At 37.8% G+C, this 15,781-nt stretch overlaps 1 protein-coding gene across 8 annotated transcripts in view; it reads left to right on the top strand.

Annotated features, from left to right (window-relative positions):
- Positions 1-15,781, top strand: part of TENM1 (teneurin transmembrane protein 1) — an 824,537-nt gene that overhangs the window by 649,057 nt on the left and 159,699 nt on the right. For all 8 annotated transcript variants that reach the window (XM_016942761.3, XM_016942759.3, XM_063804361.1 and 5 more), the window contains one exon: positions 6,122-6,338. In XM_016942761.3, coding sequence (XP_016798250.1) covers positions 6,122-6,338 — 217 coding nt within the window. The remainder of the gene's footprint in view (positions 1-6,121; positions 6,339-15,781) is intronic.

Here is a 15,781-nt window from a genome sequence, read left to right as displayed (position 1 = left end):
CCAAGACATACTATTTGATAGCACAACAGGGTGACTACAGTCAATAGTTTAATTGTGCGTTTTAAAATACCTAAAACAGTATAATTGGATTGTTTGTAACACAAAGGATAAATGTTTGAGGGGATAGATACCCCATCTTTCATGATGAGATTATTATACATTGCATGCCTGTATCAAAATATCTCAAGTACCCCATAAATATATACACCTACTATGTACCCACAAAAATTTAAAATTAAAAAAATTAAAATTAAAATAAGGCAGGAAAAGGAAGGACAGGGAGTGTAGGACGGGGAAATTTTAAATAAGGTAGACAGAGAAAATCTCACTAAGAAGATGACATTTGAATAAAGACCCAAAGGAGGTGAAGGTTAAGCCATGTTGATACCAGGGAGAAGAACATTCCAGGCATAGGAATAGTGTGTGCAAACGTCCTGATAACATTGCCTGGGAAATTAAGGAACAGCCAGAGGAGTGGGAAGGAGATTGGGTGGATCAGAAGAGGTAAGATCTGAGAGGTAAGAGGGAGATGGCAAAGAATCAGACTGTGAGGTAATAAGTCATTGTTGAGACTTAGGCTTTTATTCTAAGTGATATGAAAAGCCATCGATGGCAGGTAGGCACCAGGAGGACATGAACATTAGTGGCATACAAACAACGTATTTTCCCAACCCAGAAAAGTTAAATGGTATGTGGTTATAGCAACAATAATGATTTGGGCAGGCCAAATCCTGAGTGCACTTGAGTCTCTCTCACTTTCTTTTTTCTAATACAGTAAAATCCAGGGGTGAAAATCAGCCTGAATAAATGAAGAATATGAATTATAGACTATTTCCAGAGGAAATACAGTCCTATTACCTTCAATACATGTAAGGGCAACAACTAAGCTAACAGGAGTGCCTAGTAGGAGGCCTGCTTTAGTAAAGAGTTATGAATGATTTATAGTTAGTTCATTGCTTATGGCTTTCTAAAATGCCTAAGAAGACTTTGCTTTACTGAGTCATTGGAATGATCAGCCCTGCCATTTTATTTTCACTATTAATTTACTCAGCAGACCCACTGTTCTACAGATGCTGAAAAGCTTAAGCTTAAATCCAACCCCTGTCCAAATGGTGACAAATTCTGAATCAATCAAATCCAATGAATGAAAAGTTTCTGTAGTATTAGTGTTTGTCTACTCAGAGTCACATAAGATCCTACCTACCTGACAACCTGACCAAGCATAGTTCGTAAAATGAACACATTCCAACAACTGGAACGTGCTACACAGAAATCAATTACCCTCTGGCCAGTGATAAGGCAACTTCAATAAAAGGGGTTGAACACTTTAAACTGCCATTGCAAACCATTGACATCTACCCGTAAGACTCTATCCTTAGATTCTTTGCAGTCTGTATGTTTTAGAATTTGATATAATAACAACAGCTAACATTTATCAAGTGCTGGTTATGTACTAGATAGTAAGCTTATTATGATTACCTTTCCAGCTTTATTGAGGTATAAATGGTGTACAAAACCTGAACATAATAAATGTAAATAATTTGGTCAGTTTACACATATGTATAAACTCATGTTACCATCACCACAAACAAGGTAATAAACATATCCATTACATCCAACGGTTTTCTTCTTGTCCCTTTGTTCTGGGGTGGAGTGTGTGTGTATGTGTGTGTGTGTGTGTGTGTGTGTGTGGGTGTGTGTGTGTTAAGAACACTTAACATGAGGTCTACCCTCTTAAAAAATTGTTAACTGCACAATACCTCATTATTAACTATAAGTACTATGTTGTACGAGAACTTGCTCATCTTATAACTGTGACTTTATACCCATTAAACAACTCCTCATATCCCCATAACCAATCCCCAAGTAACCACCATGCTGTTGTCTACTTCTATATGTTTGACTATCTTAGATGCCTCATATAAGAGCAATCATGGAGTATTTTCCCTTCTATGACTGACTTATTTCACTTAGCCTAATGTTCTCCAGTCTATGGCTATACCACCCTGAGTGCCCACAATCTCATCTTTATTATAGCATGTGATACTTACAACAACCTATAGAGTGAGTATTATTGTTATTTACATCTTACAAATGAGGAACTGACTTGTCTAGGATTCTACAGATTGTAAGTGGCAACGTTAAGCTTAGAGCCAAAGCAGGGCTGGCCCAGTGGCTTACGCCTGTAATCCCAACAGTTTGGGAGGCCAAGGCAGGTTGATCACCTGAGGCCAGGAGTTCGAGACCAGCCTGGCCAACATGGTGAAGCCCCATCGCTACTAAAAATACAAAAAATTAGCTGGGCATGGTGGCAGGTGCCTGTAATCCCAGGTACTCGGGAGGCTGAGGCAGGAGAATCACTTGAACCCAGGACACAGAGGTTGCAGTGAGCAGAGATCACGCCACTGCACTCCAGCCTGGGCGACAGAGCAAAAGTCCGTCTCAAAAAAAAAAAAAAATAGAGCCAAAGTAGTCTGTTTTTGTTTTCTTTTGTTTTGTTTTTTACCTTAACCACTTCATGTGCTCTAAATACCTATGTATAGTCATGCACTTGGAAGTCCTACAGCCTAGATCAGTACTAGTAATACACACTGTTTAGATGATGATGTTGAATGTGTGATTTGCATGCATAACACTAGGTGTTCATATGACTCCCAGGTTACTTCCCACTGCAACTACATTTAGCCTCCCCTTCTTTGTTTGTAATATAGGGATGAGAATATCAACCTAACAGGCTTGTTGAAGGGATTTGTTGAGATAATATACGTGGATGTACCTAGTGCCTGGCAAATATTAACTAATCTGTACGTGTTTTCAAATCCTTTTGTATAACCTACCATGAATTAACTGCCCATTATTATCAAGGTGATAATACAAGTGCTGTCTCTAAAGGATATATATTTGTAAATTCATTTTCAGGATTAGAAAGTATGGGTTTCCCCTGTATCACTCATATTCCTCCATCCATTTCCCCTTTCAGCCAAGGGCATACAATTAGTAGGCATAAGTTTACGAGTGATGACTTGATCCCGTAGCAAAGAAACCAGTGCTTCATCAACACCAATTGAGCCAACTGGCAAAGTCCCAAACTGGTTGGCAAAGCTAGGATCAATGAATGCCATAGATAGTCCTTCAAGTCAGTGTAACCTCCCTCTTTTTTAGCTACCTAGTATTTTTATTCCTTTGAAGAGAACAGGCCCTAAAAGTAAAAATCAGTTAATATTTGACATGCCCATATCTGACGACGCTGAGCTTGGCTGTCGGTAGGGTGCCACAGCTTCCAATTCTGAACAATTAGAAAAAAAAAAAAAAACTGTTAATAGCCAAAAAACAAGGCACACATTCAGTGTAATTGTCATTTGCACTTCTTTGCAACAGTCTAGACGTACTATATGGGGTGTTAGTCAATGTGATAATTGGTAAGTTCATCTTTGCCCGTGTGCTGGACTTACCTACAAATTATAATATGGGGTTTGCATGCCATTATTGGTCGGCTTGCCTGAGGTCTTTCTAGACTCAACAGGAGCCTTGCTGATGTCTCAGAAAACAGAGGTCTTAAAGGGTCAGCCCTACATAATAGGCAATGATTAAATATGAAACTATAGCTTGGAATGTATAGAACATTACTAGATGAGAATGTGAGTCCCAATTATGAATTGGTTCTATGTTTAGATTTTTTTAGTTTTTTTTTTAAGATCGTTTTTGGCATTAATATTTATTTAAAATCTATTTATTTTCAAAAATAAGTCGGAATTTTGTGGTTGACAGGTTGAAACCTGTGACTGCCCAATGTGATTATTACTAGTGTATTTGTTAATATTTGCCAGGCATGACACTGGATACTTCCACATATATTAGGTCAATAATAACAAATTCAGTATTCAATAAAAATGTAAAAGTGACTGCCCATTTGAAAAGCAGTTTTTCATTGTTTAGTGCATTATGCACCAATTCCAGACATCAGAGAACTCTCTTAATCAGCCTGATATTTTTGCCAGCTGTTCAGCGCATCCAGATGTTTAATTAGCAGAGTAAAGAGATAATGTGCTAATAAGAGGCTGAGAACAGCGTATTGGAGGGAGAGGTGGTAGTGGTATCTAAAATCCCTAAAAAATCTGTTAATATAATTTGCTGAATGATGGGAAAAGGGGAAGCAGAAAGAAACTTCTTATTGAAACAAATTCACACTAAAAAGTCATCAATGAAAAAAATATGTATACAGAGAAATAGAAATCAGGGGCAAAAACACATTGAACAAACACAGAAGGCAAGAAAAAAAGCAAACTGCATTTTAAATCAAAGTAGTGTCTATAGTACAGGGAATTTGAAAGGACCACATGTGGGGAAAAATATTTCCTGGGTGCCCTAGGGCTGCTGTTCCAAACGTCTACTCTCTTGGTGTTCCTCGCTTTCATTGCCCCCAGCTGTGGTACACCCGCCTCTAACTCCACGGGAGCAGACAAGTAGGGGAGAGAGAGCAAGCAAAAGAGCTGCAGGAAATCAGTGCTAGTAACTTGCTGCAGCAGCAGCCTTAAGGAGACGGTGATCCATCCGAACCTTCCTATTCCAAGGCAAGCCAAGAAGATTAGTGTCTTTATATTTACCCTTGTTAAACAACTGAATTAGAGCCACTTGCCTTCTTTGAGGACCTGGGAAGAACTTTAATTTTTTTGCTTATGGGGCATGGAATGAAGTGTCCGTATGCTCAGTTAATCACTCCAACCCCTTCTCTTTGCATGTAACTCTCTTAAAGCACTTCTTACATTTTTGCTAGTATAAGAGTTAGCTGTTTACATATCTCTTTCTCCTACTAAGCCCAGAGCTCTTGAAAACAGGAAAAGGGTATTTTTATCTCTTCACCTCTGCAAGCACCTAACAGTATTTTGCACCTGTTAGATTCTCAGTGGTCTCCCTGCCTCACAATCCCTGTTCCCTATATCATTTCTCTACCAAAGAACAAAGCCTTTGTATGAGATTTATTTGTGGTACAACAGTGGATTCAGCAGTCTACAGCAAATGGTGAAGGGCCAGAAAATGAAACAGAGAAAGTCATCGCATTCATGTATGTCAGATTTAGTAGTAATTGCATCGGCTGGGTGCGGTTGCCCAGCACTTTGGGAGGCCGAGGTGGGCGGATCAAGAGGTCAGGAGATGGACACCATCCTGGCTAACACGGTGAAACCCCGTCTCTACTAAAAATACAAAAAATTAGCCGGGTGTGTTGGCGGGCGCTTGTAGTCCCAGCTACTTGGGAGGCTGAGGCAGGAGAATGGCGTGAACCCGGGAGGCAGAACTTGCAGTGAGCCGAGATTGTGCCACTGCACTCCAGCCTGGGCGACAGAGAGAGACTCCGTCTCAAAAAATAAATAAAATAGAATAGTAATTGCATCAAAAAACTGCTGTTAGGCATGTTAACTCTAGTTCCTTCTATAAATTCCTTAAAAAACTGGTTCTGCAACTTTAGTATGCTTCAGAATCACCCAGATTAAGTATGCATAATCCTGGGCTCTGTGAAAATTCTGAGTCAGTAGGTGGAGCTCAAGAATATGCATATTTTATAAGCTCCCTAGGTAATTGACAACAGATTTGAAAATCATTGCTCGAAATATCTTTTTTCACCATGAGAATCCCAACCTCTATTTTGAGCATTACCAGTAGACAACAATATTGGGAGGATTTTTTTAAAAAATAGAAATTCAGGTAGCAAGTACTTGTTAATTGTGTGCTCATAGATGTACTAGGTGTACTTACAAGAAATCATCGCATTCGGAAAGAATGGTCTCACTGAGGAAGAAGAAATTTCTGAACAGTGATATGTAATAGAATTGTTTACCCAAACTCTAAACAATAACTCTATAAACTATATTCTCCAGCTGATAAATGCTGGATAATTCAGGAAAGAAAAATTTATGAACAAAATACTTTGAATTTCTCTGAGGTGCCATGTGAACTCAGAGTGAGTGATAATTCATGAAAAATGTGAATTTAACAAATTCTGAACTCAAAACAAGGTTGATTATCTTTGGCTATATTTTAGAATTTTCTCCATTTATGTATATTTTAAACTATATTTTTCTCTTGAAGCTAAATAATCAATATTGGTTTTGGGTTTTATTTCCAGATGGTTTAACCGACTGTGTGGATCCTGACTGTTGTCAACAAAGCAACTGTTATATAAGCCCTCTCTGCCAGGGCTCACCAGATCCTCTTGATCTCATTCAGCAAAGCCAAACTCTCTTCTCTCAGCACACTTCAAGACTTTTTTATGATCGAATCAAATTCCTCATTGGCAAGGACAGTACTCATGTCATTCCTCCTGAGGTGTCATTTGACAGCAGGTACATATGTATTTATTTTATTCCTTAATGAACAATGGTCATGTTTTTCCTGAACTATGAAAGGAAGATACCTTCTAAGGATCAGGTTACTTCCCATTCCACATAATCCACGTTCATTTCTTTTTAGGACTTCTCTGGAAAGCCAAAACCCTTACTGATTAAGGAAAAACCTCATTTCTAGAGATTCTGTATCATAAAATTATGTGTGTATGTTTGTGTATGTATATATATAATATGGCTTTTAATAACAAAAACAGGAGGGAAGTATAATTTGCAAATTTATTGTTTAGCTTCTGGATTGATTCATTGAAAAAATCTTGAATTTCAAAAACTAAATTTTAAGTTTTATTTCATGATGAAAAATGTTTCCATAGGAAAGGGTTGAATAAGTTTGACATCCTAGTGTGAAATGCAAGACTCGTGAAAAATCTGTCTTCCGGGAAAGCTCAAATGCATGAATTGTCACTTAAGACCTCAGACCAAAGCCCAACCCATAAGGCAAATAATTTTTTTAAAATAAACTTACTTATATGAAGTGTAATAACATGAATTTGCCCACTGTTATTCTTTAATTCATCTTCAGCGATGATATATTTTACTAATTAGCATTAGAGGTAAGTCACTAAAGTCAACATTTCCAGGCACAAAAATGTTCTCCTGTATGCATTCCACAAGCCAATATTTCACTGGCTTTGTAGACTATTGCAAACAGGAATTTTTAAGAAACATGGAAAGTATTTGTCCAGGAACTCCTGTCTACATCCCACTCCCTCAGTTGCAGCCTGGTGGGAGTTATCATTCCCCAAGAATAACTTGGTCAAGAGTTCATATTGATATCAGTGACAATCTAAGAAAATTACAACTCCATCTTGACCTATACATAGTAGAAAAGGGGAAAAATAAGATGTGCATGGAAATTTCAAACTCTCAACTCCCTTCCCTTCAGTTGTATACTAGAACTGTTATTGAAACTTAAAAGTTTAAAAAAAATTTCTTTTTATTGTGTAGTTCTGACTCTCTAGGTCTCTGGCAGAACCCAAAATCCAACTGCCAGTGAATCACAAGAAAGGGCTTTTCTGCCAGGGGATCTAGTCAAAGTTTTCCTTCTTCCAAGAGATTCAGTCATCTCCATTTTGAAGTATTTCTTCCAGCTTCAATAACAACTCTGCAGTGACTTTCAGATGTGGTATAGTCAAAGTGATTATGTAGATAGTCGAGACTTATTTATTATACACCAGAGGAACAAAAAGAACAAAAAGCAACCATTATCCCTATTTTCCTATTTAAGGTAGAGGTAAGACATCAAGTCTGTAGCTTTCTTCACTCATAGAGAAAAGTTGATCCAAAAAAAAAGAAATGAAGTGAAAGAAATAACAACCTCCATGACATGGAGAAGTGTTAAATGACTCACTAAACTCAAGTAAGGGGAGAAAGCCAGGACCTAAGAGAGACAAGAGACAAGTCATTGTGACCCAGAGCAGAGCATGTGAGCAATAAACTTAGAAAAGTGAGGACAAACTTAAATCCCTGCGGTTTAGCTTCATGCATCAGCAGCACTTGCCAGCCGCTCAGAGTGAATAAACCTATTTCTTGTGGTGGTTAATGCCCTTCTCCTCCTCCTGGTTTGATTGAGTTTCCCTCATTCTTTTGTAAAATGCTCCAAGTTATCATTTGGCTCTGCAAGTCACATTTAAATTCAGAACGATGGGTCTCCTTCATCCAGGGGTCTCAGCTCTTACAAATATATCCATTCTATCAGAAAAGGCAAAGGCTTTTTGTGAGGAAAGTAGCTGAGGACAAACAATTTAATTCTATTTCCTCTAAAAAATCAACACATGCATTTTTATTTGGGATATCTTTGGGCAAAATAAGTCCAATTCTGATCATATATATAAATCATAATAGCTACAGTCTCTTACATCTATATAGTACTTTTTAGTTTACAAAGCAAACAAACATACATTATGTCCTTTTATCCTCACATTATCCCTGTAAAGTAGATACTTGTATTAGGTGCATTTTATATATAAGGAAACTGAGGTTCAGAGAGATTAAATAACTTGCCCCAAATCACACATGCAGAAAGCTTGCATTGTAGCAACTCTTGTAACCTTTCCATTACGCCACAGCTGCCCCATTTCAATGGGTCCTTAAATAAGCCTGGTGATGTGAACCAAATTTATACTAGGTAAATGGTATTTGGGTCAACACAAGAAACTTAGAAACCAAATGACATTTTAAAAATCCAGTTCAATTTAATACATTTCAGTGACATCATTTACAAACTTCAAATCAGTGCTAATGAATTTTTTCTTTGTAGATCACAATTGAGTGACTCATGAAATGGCCCTTTTGATACATGTAAATTGTCCTTGGGCATTTGTTATGTCAAAGATCTCATGCTAAACTTTTACATGTGTTATTTAATCCTCACAAAAACTCTATATGGTAGGTACTATTACTATCTCCATTTGTCAGTGAGGAAATAAGAACAGAGATGCCCAGTAAATGACTTGTTCAGGGTCACAATTAATGAGTGTCAGTCAGATTTCGAACCCAGAATTTGAACTGGTGCTGACAGCCTGGTCTCTAAACCACTATGCTGGGCCATTTTGGCTACTTAGAAAGCTGGGCTAGCTGAATCTGAAATACTTATGGCTCTTATACATCTCGGACTGTAGGATTGCTCTCCTCAGGCAGATCTAGGACGCTTATGTGCCATAATCAGGTGAACAAACCACTTTGCTTTTTAGTTTTTGCTGCATAATTGAGAGAGAGCTGGGTAGGCGGGTGAAGAAAGCATTTTGAAGGGGCTTGTTTGCCTACCGGCAAAATGCGACCCACACAGCTGATTTGCTGCTGAATGTTGCCACCATCAGAAACCTTTGGAGCTAAAGATGGTGGCACACAGGTGACTAAGTGTTGCAAGGACACACAAAAACTAAAAAATTGTTTATCCTTGTGCATCCAAGAGAGACCAGACCTTCTTGTTTTGAGTTAGCTGCACCCACATGTGAAAGCCCATGGAATATGTATGTTCTGTGCCGTGTGATGGTGTAACAACAATGTGAACGTGCACCCTGCCCATGGTGAAGATCTTGGGCAAACTCAACTGAGTTGCCATTTTTTTCCTAAATGCAATTTATATCCTGTAGCTCGAGTTTGTTTTCTTCAACTACTCCAAACATGACTGCAAAGTAAACCACATATTCTACGAGCCCTGTACGACTTATTACTTTTTAAAAATGTAAATAGGTGAACAGAAGCATTATTGATCTTTAGTGTCTAAGCATTTAATCACTATTAATAATGTAAAAGGTTTTTATAAATATGTAAAAACAGGAGTACATTAAACTAAATGACAGCAGTAATTTGCAAAGCCAGACATTTCACTCGCCATCACTAGTGGAGAAGTGCATTTAAAAAAACAAAATCTTACCAGGGTTAGTGCAGCGGCTGACAGCAAGGTCTAACCAAACTCATCTGTCTGTTTTGTAACCATGAGAGGCTGATCCTCACGTCAATCCGTGTCAGATGTCCATATCAGAGGTTGCTTAAAATCAGCCCACAGATGTATTTTGTTTGTCCTGACATTTAGAAATTAGGAGATCCAACATAAAAATCAGAATATATTCCTTCTCCAGAAAATTTACACAGCTTGGGATGCATGGGCAACCTAGGATGCATGGGCACGGCATAGGTGATCTGACGCTAAGGGCCAGCTGCCCCTCTGGATGGGACATGGCATGCCTTTCTAGCTCACCACTCACTTGACTCACATCCTTCACTTTCAATGTCATGCCTGGCCTTGCTGGCATTTGAGTTTGTGATTTCTGGTCTATACAGTTTCTGTAGCTTTCCAAGGAAAGATCTTAAGTGTTTGTTTTTCTTTCTGATCTTTTTCCCTGAGAGCCTTTAAATACCCAACATTATCATTTCACTTAATTTTTGAACTTTTATTATAGCGGTTTAAAAAGAGGAAAAAGATGACTGAACATGATCTAGAAATCACATTAATGGAACAATATTTCTCCCCTTAGTTCGCTGGAGTACCTTTGCATATCTCATGAATAAGTTGGTATACACTCTGCCTCACACCTTAGGCTAATAAACTCCTCTAGGCCAGTGGATCTTAACCTATGATGTCTTAACATCCCACCCATTATATCAGATAATCCCGGTCCCACCAAAGTAGGAAAAAAGTCCACATTTTATGAGAAGAATGTGTATGTTTGCAGGAATTTGATTATTATGTCTATAACTTAGAGTAAATTTTAAGAACAGCTTAAAGATCTAAAATCTTGCAACAGTCCTGCTGAATCAATTGTGTTGACCTCTTCTGCCCACTCTGGTGGAATGCCTACCCTTAATTGAAAATTTCTAGAATTAGGACCAAATTTAGTACAGCACTAGGCACATAATAGCAATATTAACAAGCAAAAAAAAAAAAAAATGAAACAAGATGATGGGTTTCTTCTAGCTTTCTTTGGAATTGCTGCATTTCAGTTTCTTGGTTCACCCTAGGATGTACAATGTTAGCTCTGAATTGTCGTCATTTCTAAATCTTAAGTTCTGTAAGGACAAAGACCAAGTCCGATTTGTTCTCTTCTTGTTTTGAATATCTACTGCTATGTAGCAAATTATTCCAAGTAATGGATTAAAACAATTCAGTATCATCCTATTTCATGTGTCCATGGGTCAGACATTCAGATAAGGCATGGCTAGCATGGCTTATCTCTGCTCCATGGTGTTGGAAGCCTCAGCTGGGATGACTCAAATAACTGGGGGCTGGAACAGCTGGACAGCAGATGGAAATCCTTCTCTCTACAGGTAGCCTCTCTATTTGACTACTTGGGCCTCCTCCTACTGGCATGGTAGCTAGCCTTAGGTTTGTCAGAGCTCTTATATGGTAGCCTAGGGCTCCAAGAGTGAGTGTTCCAAGAGACAGGAAATGGAAAATGCCAGTCTCTTAAGACCTGGGTCCAGAAATTGTCACAGTGTCACTTGTGTCATACACAGTTGGTCAAAGCAGTCACAGAGCTTGCCTAGATTCAAGGGGAAGGGCATAGATCCCACCTCTTAATGAGAGCAGTATCAAATAATTTTTGGCCACCTTTAATCTATGATACCACTGTATCCCCAGATCCTAACACAGTATTTGGCATGAAGTAGGTGAAAAACAAGTGAGTGAGTAGCTTAGTTATGATTTTGAAGTGTGAGTGCTCTGTATTAGGTCATTCTCACATTGCTATAAAGAAATACTGGAGACTGGGTAATTTATAAAGAAAAGAGGTTTAATTGGCTCACAGTCCTGCAGGCTTTACAGGAAGCATGATGCTGGCATCTGCTCAGCTTCTGGTGATGCCTCGGGAAGCTTTCAATCATGGTTGAAGGTGATAGGGCAATAGGCATGTCACATGGTGAAAGCAAGAGCAAGAAAGAGAGAAGGAGGTGACAAACACTTTTAAACAGCCAGACCTCATGAGAACTCACTCACTCTTGTGATGACAGCACCAAGAGGTGGTGCTAAACCATTCACGAGAAATCCATCCCCATGATCCAGTCACCTCTAACCAGGCCCCATCTCCAATACTGGGGATTATAATTCAACATGAAATTTGGACGGGGACAAACATACAAACTATATCATGCTCTTCTCATATTTGCTAATGAAAAACTCATTTTGGTTGCCTAGAACACACAAATGATATTAGGACCTTAAATAATCCAATTCTCAAATGTAGAACCAGCCTAAAGGTAAGACTACAGTTCTCCAAATAGCAGAGAAACAAAATTCATGAAAGATATAGTGATAATATAACAATAGCAAAATAATTATTCTTTTTTAAAACTTGTGATATATTCCATCACTGTCACAACCTGCCAATAATTGACATCATTTATGATTTTGTGTATGCATCAATAATTCTGTTTTCAATGGGTTAGATAATCAAAATTTAGTGCTAAGAAAAAAGTGGAATATAAGGAGCAATATCAGGAGGTCAGCAGGAAGACTGCTGCTAACTGGCTCACTTTGGTATGCATCATTATTCTGTCTCACAAGAAAACCAAAGAGAAGTACCCTAAAACAAACTGAAGTACTTCAAATGCCTTGAACATGGAATTTTGGCAAACTTTTTATTTACCTAAGCCTTCATCCTCCTTTACTATACCCTACTCAGTAATACATTCTTGATTCTTGTTCCCGATTAGTCATGATACCTGGTGACAGCCATAATTACTCATCATAACTTGTTTAATATAACATGCTTTCTGCCCTTAGTTGAGCTGGGAATTTATACCATTTGAGATTCTGTGACTGGCAAAACAAATTATTGACCCAAGACTGAGATCGAGGGAAGGTTGCAGGAAGATGGTCATCGCTGCAGAAGCTGCTGATCTTGAATAAAGACTGAGACTTAAGAATAACCATAATTGACAGATACTAATTACTGTTTTAAGTATATATTTTATTACAATATTGGTATTTCCAGAGAAACTGAGGACTTTACAACCTCAGAAAGAGATAGAAGAGATACCAGATTCTTCTGCCATTCTTTTTTTTTTTTTTTTTTTATAATAAAAAAACAATTTATTTACTTCCTAGATACAGTGCAGGTACAGGCATTGTGTAAATGCCATTCTTAATGTAATATAATACCCTAATATCAATTCATTTTTCAAGAGTGATGAAGGATATGCATTCACTCATTCATACAACAACATTTATTGAGTACTCACTTTATGCCAGGAACCGTGCGGATGGAGATACACAAAAGAAACACAGTCCCCTTATTCAGAGTTTACATTGTAGTGGCAGAAGCAGTCAAAACATCAAGTAAATACATAAATAATTAAAATAATTACGAATTGCAGTAAGTCCGTGGATCATGGAACATCAGATTTCTAAGGGAGCTTGGAGTTCATCAACTCAGGAGTCCAAATTCAACTGTTTTGATGGGGAAGACAGGTAGCCCTGTAAGACAAGAAGTATTCTGGCAAATTAGACAAAGTCATTAAACAATTATAGAAGTGAAACTGACCTAGAAGTTTTCAGCAATAATCTAGAGATGGGACTAATTGGCTCGGGTGAGCATGAAGAGCTGCTAAAATTGACACACACTGGAGACTATTGATGACTTGCAAGAAAAATACAAAGCTTATTTGGACAGTGAACAGCTTAACTATATGCAAACAGTTTCATCCTTTGACATTTGGGGCTATAAATAATTTTCTCTACAATTTGAAATGTGTGTACCAAACATAAATTCCAGGAAAAAAAAAAAACAATCATCCAAAAGAAATCCCATTTAGCACAATGAAAAAAAGATCCCCATTAACCACACTTTGGAGTCATTTAAAACAATAGATCCTACAGTTTCTTTCAAGACAATCCCTATTGGGGGAAGATTAATCATTTCACTCTTTAAATGTATGAACATTATAATGTTTACTTGGTTCGTTTCTTCATTTAGTGATAGGTACTCTTCTAAGCTCTGGGTTATAGTGGACAAAATCTCTTCCCCATACAGTCTAGTGAGGGAGGCAAACAATGAAAAAAGGAAATGTCAGGAAGGTATAAATACTGTAAGGTGAGATAAAAGTTAGGGACAGAGAAGGACCATTTTACACAGAGTGGCCCAGGGACACCTCTCTGAGGAGGTGACACTAGAGCAGAACCCTGAACAGCATTCATCTGTATATTAGATGATCTTGGTATAAATGTTTCTTGCCACCTGGACCCCTATGCAATAGATTTTAACAGAAACTGGAGCCTGCTGTTGACTTTTAGGGGCCTGTTGAATCAAAATTCTGTGACATAATGTGCAATGGAAAAGTAAAACAAACCTTTGTCAAGGAATTACTGCATATTGGTTACTGGGTTTTACTGATAAATGGATGAGGTGCCTGCCCTCCAGGAGGACATTGAGAAAATTTGAATACCTCAGACAAACTGACTAGGACCTGGAAAGAGAAATCAGTAACAGCCTTAGACCACTTACTCATGCATGACAGAAAAAAATAGCAGATCTTCATCAATTAGTGTTAATCCTAGAATAAATCAAATATTGAGAAACCACTTACTGATTTGGAATTATTTTTTAAAAGATAAGCCTATATTTTAAAATATTTAAAAGGAAATATAGTGCTATTACAGTATTCAAGCATTCACAGAATTAACATGTTGCAGTTTTGTCTATCTACGAGTAACCCCAGAAGGTCGACAACATAAACATTTGTAATTTCACTGAGGTACAAATTTGAATCCATATGCCTTGCGTTTAGCTTTTTCATGAATCTATTTGTTAAAGACCTCTAAGTCTACTTGCTAATGGCAGATTTTTGGGTATTTTTAATCTAGGAACATGAAAAACATTACACCAAGTACACAACTAGGGGTTGATAAATACACAGTGCGACAATTGCTGAATAAATTGAATAGACTAAGAATCGGGTAAGCTCTTTATAGAGCATCAACATCCTCAAATATACCTTCTGTTCACCTTCCTTTCTAAAGGAAGGCACTGCAGATGACCTGCTCACATTTGGAAAAAGAATTCCAGTGTGTTTTGGATTGGCCGTGGTTACTTGTTATTCTGTTTGTCTGTCCCTGTTGCTTTTCCTGAGCAATCTCCCTTGCTTATCACCTCTGAAGTTGTTGTCCTAATTGGGAAGTAAGGCTGTTGCTACTTGCTAATAAAGCACTTTGATCTTCATGTGAAAGGTGTTACTGAAGATGGGATCTCTTGATTTTCAGACTATACTGTCTAATGCTAAAATTCAGAAAACACATGTTCAAGACACATTTAAAAAATTACCAAGTGCAGAAGGTTCCCAGATTTATAGTGCTGACTGTCTCCTGAAATCAGCAGTCAACACCTAAAGGTACCAAAAAGAAACAATGTGAGACTTTCACTTCTTTGCAAATGCTCTTGGGCAAAGAAGAATGAAAAATCAGAACACAGATCTTCAAAAGGCTGTTTCAACTGATGATTTATGATACTTTGAAACTCAGTTGTTCTGAGACGCTTAATAATTATAATTAATGATACCAGTAGCTACCTACAACTTATCTCAGCATGAATAGGTATTTTCTAATATTTTATCTATCCTACTTGCTGCTCCATTAGGATGTAAAGTTAAAAGGCTCAAATCCTTATTACCTACTACTCAGTCACACTATTTGTTTGTAATGACTCTCTAGCTGGTTCTGTCATCTCATTTCGTCCCTGGAGAGGACAAAGTGAATGCAAGTTTGGGAAGAAAGAACAAATGACATGCTATAGCTCATCTCCACTACACACACTCCACATAGGAAGTGCTCAGCAGTTGGTAAATTTCTCCAGGTAGCGATAATTCTGTAGATAGCACCATCTTTGTAGGCGATCACTTTCTTTTCATTTGTAGCCATATTGTTTATATCTTGACTCAGAAAGATCTGC

This window comes from Pan troglodytes, chromosome X, assembly GCF_028858775.2.
Source record: "Pan troglodytes isolate AG18354 chromosome X, NHGRI_mPanTro3-v2.0_pri, whole genome shotgun sequence".
Lineage (NCBI taxonomy): Eukaryota > Metazoa > Chordata > Mammalia > Primates > Hominidae > Pan > Pan troglodytes.
The sequence above is the reverse complement of the archived record's forward strand: the minus strand, read 5'-3'. Positions and strand labels throughout refer to the sequence as shown.